This window comes from Propithecus coquereli, unplaced genomic scaffold, assembly GCF_000956105.1.
Source record: "Propithecus coquereli isolate 6110/MARCELLA unplaced genomic scaffold, Pcoq_1.0 Scaffold34, whole genome shotgun sequence".
NCBI lineage: Eukaryota > Metazoa > Chordata > Mammalia > Primates > Indriidae > Propithecus > Propithecus coquereli.
The window spans coordinates 7,036,918-7,043,311 of NW_012149063.1; the positions used below are offsets into that span (position 1 = coordinate 7,036,918).

At 40.0% G+C, this 6,394-nt stretch overlaps 1 protein-coding gene across 1 annotated transcript in view; it reads right to left on the reverse strand.

Moving 5' to 3' along the window:
• Window positions 1-4,776: 4,776 nt before the first annotated feature.
• The window catches only part of CIR1 (corepressor interacting with RBPJ, 1), a 64,816-nt gene continuing 63,198 nt past the window's right edge, over window positions 4,777-6,394 (reverse strand). Inside the window, exon 8 of the mRNA XM_012650687.1 lies at window positions 4,777-5,546. Within this exon, the coding sequence (XP_012506141.1) occupies window positions 4,817-5,546 (730 nt within the window). The 3' untranslated portion in view covers window positions 4,777-4,816. The remainder of the gene's footprint in view (window positions 5,547-6,394) is intronic.

Genomic DNA, 6,394 nt, shown 5'->3' on the forward strand with positions numbered 1-6,394 from the left:
CCAGTTAAGGAGGAGGTTTCAGAATGTCCATGGGGACACATCCCTTCAGGGCCGGTTCTCAGGGACCCGGGAAAGCATAGCACCTCAGAGTTTTAGGTTTTCCAAAACCCTTGCACTCCCTTCCTTTGGAAATCCATGCTGGTGATTTTGCATTGTTTTGCAAGCATCTAACTATTTCTGGGTTATTCATTTATAAAATAAATGCAGAATGATAGGGTGTCTCCCTCAGTCCATTTTCTGCGCAGATTGCTGGCGAGAGCTGACATTTTCATTTTTTGCCCCTGGAGCGAGAGATTGGCACCGGCTTTACAAAGCGCCCTCTTCACCTGTGGAGCCCAAGCGACCAGAGAAATTCTCTCGCTTTCCTAAGCGCTGAAGGCGAGTCCGTCCTCGGACCCGCGCAGGGGAAACGCGCCGGAGGCCCGGCGAGCTTAGGCGGGAACCGGAGGGCGAGGGTCCTCGGCGGCCGCGCGAGGAAAGGCCTGGGAAAGTCTTCTGGGTGGGTCTGGGCCGGCGCGGCGCGGGGAGCTGCGCGAAGAGCTAACCCGGACCCTCGCCGGTTACCCCTCGTGGGTGGGGCGGCCAGCGGCCTCCTCGCGCGGGAGGCGCATCTTCTAGGGAGGGCATGCGCTCCCTAATTCTCAATCACTCCGTTTGAGTTTGGGGTGTGTTCGAAAGGTTGCCAGACGCGCATCCAGAAGGAAGGCACCAGAGTACGCAGGGTGGTGTCGCCTCTGGGGATGGGAAAGAGCAACCCCAGCCTTGGACTCACCCTGTCACTCCACTCCAGCCCCCTTCCAGCTTCCGTTTAGGGCCATGTCCTTGGAAGCCCCGCTCTGGTCAGCACCGGAGCCCCCAGACCTCCACTCCTGCCCAACGCCTTGAGCCGAAGGCGCTAGGGTTTTCTACGTCCCCGAGTGGGGAAAGGCGGCTCACGGGCAGCTGGGGCCAGAGTGTGCGTTTCTTTCCATTCCAAGCAGCGCTTGGCGTTTCATGCCGCACCTTAGCCTGGTTATTACTGCTACATTCTGGGCATTCTCAGGCTGATGTTAAGTGTGGCGTGAAGGGATAAGAAAGAGGGAAGGCGGCGAGGAGTTACCTGCTTCCTTTTCTGTCAGCAGGAACCGGGTTTTGGGTTTTGGGTTTTAGAAGCCGCAGTTGGGAAAGCTCTCGGTGTTTCCCAAACCTTGCAGTTCCCCCGTCTTATTTGTTCCTCACAACTTTTTAAAACCATTTCTCCTTTTTGATCTGAAAACTCTCCCAAGGCCTACAGCTGTTGCCTGCCTTTCTTTATCTCTGTTCAAGAAGTGGTGACTATAGCAAAGGTTTTCTTTTTCAGAAAACCTAAATAAGATTTTTAAATACCCTTTGAGCTATGAAGCTAAAAATGCAGCTTTCTTCCTGGTCTTAAGCACAGGCTGTGGAGGCTGCGGCCTTACAGGCGTCCACCAGCGTCTTGGCCCAGTGGTCATTAGGTAAGGAGGAGAGTGCGGTGGCTCAGGTGGATTTTGAACTCTTTGAGCTTCAGTGCTAAAACATACTAAATGTTCAGTGATTAAAACTGGGAAACGCCTGCTCCCAGCAGTGTGGACTGATCTGATTCACTATCAGCAAGCAGTCTCAGGGAACAACAAGAAAGGACTCTTCAAGCCTTTCAGATAAAAAGCTTCCTTCAGATTACAGCCCTGTGAGTAAAACAAGATCTCCATTTCATATTGCAAGGTAAGCAGACCTGCCACTATGCTGCAGCAACCTCTGCCTATTTTGGCATTTATTAAAAGAAATTATGACTAATTTACCACATAGACATTCAGATAAACAAGTCCTAACACAGCAAGTTGATCTTTTCTGGCCATTTGTAAATCGACAGCACCTCCTACAGGAATTAATTCGCTAGTGTTATGTTAAATGTCAGGATAAAGGAAGTGTGTGTGGGAGGAGGGAGGAGGGTGGAATGCCCCAACAGTGTCCCATGCCTCTCTCTGCAGTTCCAGGGCCATAGACAAATAAGAAATGCCTAAGTATACCAAGATTTCTTTAAAATAACTTCTCTATTAAGGGTAAGAAGAATGACAAATTTCAGCAGATTGGTTTTCTTAAAAAAAAAAAAAAAGTCACTGTTCAGGACTTTTCTTTTTTTTTCCCCCAGCCTAGCTCACAGCAACCTCAAACCCCTGGGCTCAAGCGATCCTTCTGCCTCAGCCTCCCAAGTAGCTGGGACTACAGGAAGGCCCCACCGTGCCCGACTAATTTTTTCTATATATATTTTTTGTTGTCCAGCTAATTTCTTTCCATTTTTTTTTTAGTAGAGACTGGGTCTTGCTCTTGCTCAGGCTGGTCTCGAACTCCCGAGCTCAAATGATCTTCCCGCCTCGGCCTCCTAGAGTGCTAGCTGTTTGGGTTCTTAAATCATAGATTCATTAAACTTGGAGGATTCTTCTTTGGCTTTCGGTACATAGAGGAATCTCTACACATATTAGACATCCTTTTTATTATGAGGTTTATCTCTGGTTTCTACCTTACATTTCAAAAGCAAAAGTAGAATTAGATGCTAATATTTTTCTTTAAAAAAACACTTTCAATTATTTTATCCCAAATCAGTTAAAATGTTACCTCATAACATTTAAAGCTGTTTGTTACCATGTTATGGTTGTACGTGAAAAGCTTCCCTTCTAAGTTCACAAGTTAGAATGCTCCTCATTAGGGCTGTCAAGCACCCTTGGGTGACCAAGGCTGAAAGCAAAACAGCAAATCAACATCTTCTACAACTACATGAAAATTTTTCTCAGAATTAGATGGGCAAGAATATTAGGGATTTTGATAGTACTTTATAATTCCTCAATCTTAACAATGAAAGATAATGAAATCAGAGACCTAAAAAACGTCTTATGGCCACTTTATAAAGTTAAAAGTGGACCACACTTTTGTGAAAGTAAAATGAAAAAAGTGTAGGAAATGAAAACATATTTAATTCATTTTGAATTACAGGATGCATTTCAACATTTTTCTTCATGAACACTATGTTGCTTCAGAAACTCTTTAAGGCAGTAAGTATTGCATTGGTTTTGACATGATAAAAATTATAAAGTCTAAAAAGGTGTAAGGGAGAAAATAATCACTGCAACACTGATGAACTCAAGGTGTAAATTAGCAGTCTTTATCAATTTCAAATGCATGAAAGCTTTTTTTTTTAAGAGAAGGAAAGGAATATTTGAGGTACACTGTAAGTTATTAAAGAATACTGTAGAAGGAATTCAAGTTCCTCCCTCCTCCAACTCTCTTAAAAGCTAAATAATCAAAGTGTTGCTTACACCTTTATTCAGCTTCTCTTAAATCAGAGGACATTTGTTATGTGTGTACATAGACAAGGCAAAGACATATATATCAGACTATGTGGAGTGGTTTTACTTAACTCTTTACTTTCTCACAGAATTTGTGAAATTGTGACTGCCAACTATCAAAATCATCTAGTATTTCGTTTGTTATTAAATAAGAGATGTTTTAACAATATTGGACCCTGATAACACAAATATGTGTCCACGATGTGAAGTATGTTTTTTGGAATTTCGTGTTACCTGTAATTTGTACTAATTTTTTCTATAGTTTTTCTTTACCACATCCTTTGAAACACATGGGAAAATTTGCAGCACAATTTAAATATGCCTTATACTCATGAAACATACCAAAATGGTTTGCATTGTTTCAATTGTGACATTATACAAATGTTTAACCTTTTGAAGTAAAATCTTTAATAGCTGTATTCCAGTAGTAGTAGTAGAGAGGCCATTTGTGGTAGGCAGAATAATGGTCCCTCAAAGATGTACAAATAAATGTCCTAACCTCTGGAACCTGTGAATATGTTACATTACATGGAAAAGGGGAATTAAGGTTGCAGATCGAATCAAGGTTGCTAATCAGTTGATCTTAAAATAGGGAGATTACTGCAGGATTCTTCAGGTGGGCACAATGTAATCACAAGAGGCCTTAAAATTGGAAGAGAGATGCAGAATGTCGAAGTGTCAGAGTGATTAGATGCGAGGAGGACTTGACTGCCCTTTGTTAGCTTTGAAAATGGAGGAAGGGGGCCAGGAGAAAAGGAAAGCAGGTGGCGTCTAGACGCTGCAATAGGTGAGCAAACATACTCTCCCCGAGAGCCTCCAGAAGGAACACAGTCCTGCTGACACCTTGATTCTATCCCAGTGAAACTCGTGTCAGATTCTGATCTCTAGAACGGTTAAAATGATACATGTAGGTTGTTTTAGGTTCAAGGTAATTTGTATGCAGCACAGAAAACTAATACCTCATCCAAATGTAAATAGCTTACTCTGTAGAACGAAACACCTAAAGGGAGTTTAAAAGTCTTAAAGAGGTATTAATCAATCTATTGTTTAATTCATACTAGTGAATTTCAACAATGATTATTAGACTTTGCTTCAAGCAAATTCAAATCTTAAAATAACAAATTTGAATTGGAAAAAAAAGAAAAATTATACCCATTCAATGTACTGTCATTCTTTTAATGTTTCAGAACAAAGAAAATGTCACAGAGTTATATGCAGTTTTTATCTGGTATAGGGCACAAGAAACAGTTACCAACAGAAAATATTTCTATAGCCCCAAAATAGATTACTTACAAATATTTGCAAAATTCATTCTTACGTTACTCACGTACTTTTCTACTTAAAATGACAGTGTATAGAGATGAAAAATTAAAATAGAGCTTTTTTATTAGAAAGACAATAGTACATAATTTAGCCCTTGCTAAAAAAAAAAGTATTCAATAAGAAGTGGAGATATTTTTATTCCCATGTAATTGTCACATACAGTCTCTCTTTATTCTCTCTCTACTTCTGCTTTGTTCTCTTTGTGTCACTTTAGCATACTTATCTCCTGAGTGCTCTCTGTGCATTTTTTCCCCTCTGTATGTATCTGTGCCACGGCTTCTGGTGTCCTTTCTTCTGTTCCGCTCTTCACTGGGACTTCGCTGTGGCCGTTTTCTTTTCTCCCTTTTCTTATAACTAGCAGGACTTTGGCTCCGGCTTCTCCTACTCCGCTCATCCCTGTTGCGGCTTCTACTGCTTCCCTCATTGCTTTCAGATCCTCTCTTCTCTGGGCTATGATTACGGCTTCTGGACTTTTTGTCAGAATCAGAATGGCTCCATTTGCTGTTCTCCCAAGAACTTTCTTGTTTTAAAAACCTAGGCTTTTCCTTGTTACTGTGACTGCTAGAAAGTTCTTCATCAAGTTTTCTCTTCTTAGACTTATCCTTCTCTTCAGAATCATTGTTGTTATGCCCTGAACATTTGTTTTTCTTTCTTTTCTTCTTTTCCATTTTTTTTGACTTCTTGTCACTCTCACTCTCACTGCTGCTTTCTGAAGTCTCAGATGAGGAAGAGGAGGAAGTGGAGGATGAGGAGGATGAGGAGGAAGAGGAGGAGGATGATTTGCTTTTATGTTTCTTGTGTTTACTTCTACTCTTCTGAAACTTTTTCTTCTTTCTATCTTTCTTCCTTTTCTTTTTTTTCTTCTCAAGTCGATCCAATTTCCTGTAATTGGGAAAAAAATAGTAACAGACTGTGAAAAATACTCCTTTCACTAACTATAACATTATGAACAGACAATATATTTTCTTAGAAGCTATTAAAATAGTATCTACATATGAACACATTTACTTTATTAAATGACAAGCCATTTTCTTCCTTTTAAATTATTCAAGGCATGTATACAGTAAGTTTAAATTAAAAAATTAAACACATTAACCCAATTCTCTGACTATATTTTGTCAATAGTAATGACTATTTAAAAAAAAAAAAATTAGCCAGGTGCAATGGCTTATCACTTGAGCCCAGGAGTTCAAGTTCAGTCTGGGCAATGTAGTAAGACTCCATCTCTAAAATATATAAATTAATTAAAATTTTAAAAAATTCTTAGTTAGTCAGAATTTGAAATTATATAGCACTCTAAATAAATGGTCGTTCTCATCTAAAGAAAACCTGTGAAAGGTGTGTAACATCAGTTGGATCTACTGTACACTCAAATATATAGCTATAATCAGATGAGAAATTAATTTTACATATGTACTATTTTAAAGCATGGAAATATTAATCAACATTACATTATCAAAATTCAAGAGTATATAGTCTCCAGAAATTCTGAATAAGAATACACTTTAAAATTTTGGCATTCTTTTTTGGTTTTTTAAAATAATGTATTTATATACTAGTTTTCAACAATTGTTTAGTTTTATAAATAATTAGGACAATTCTGTTAAGGTATTCTGAATTTCTAAAGAGTACTTCAGGCCGGGCGTGGTGGCTCACGCCTGTAATCCTAGCTCTCTGGGAGGCCGAGGCAGGTGGATTGTTTGAGCTCAGGAGTTCGAAACCAGCCTGAG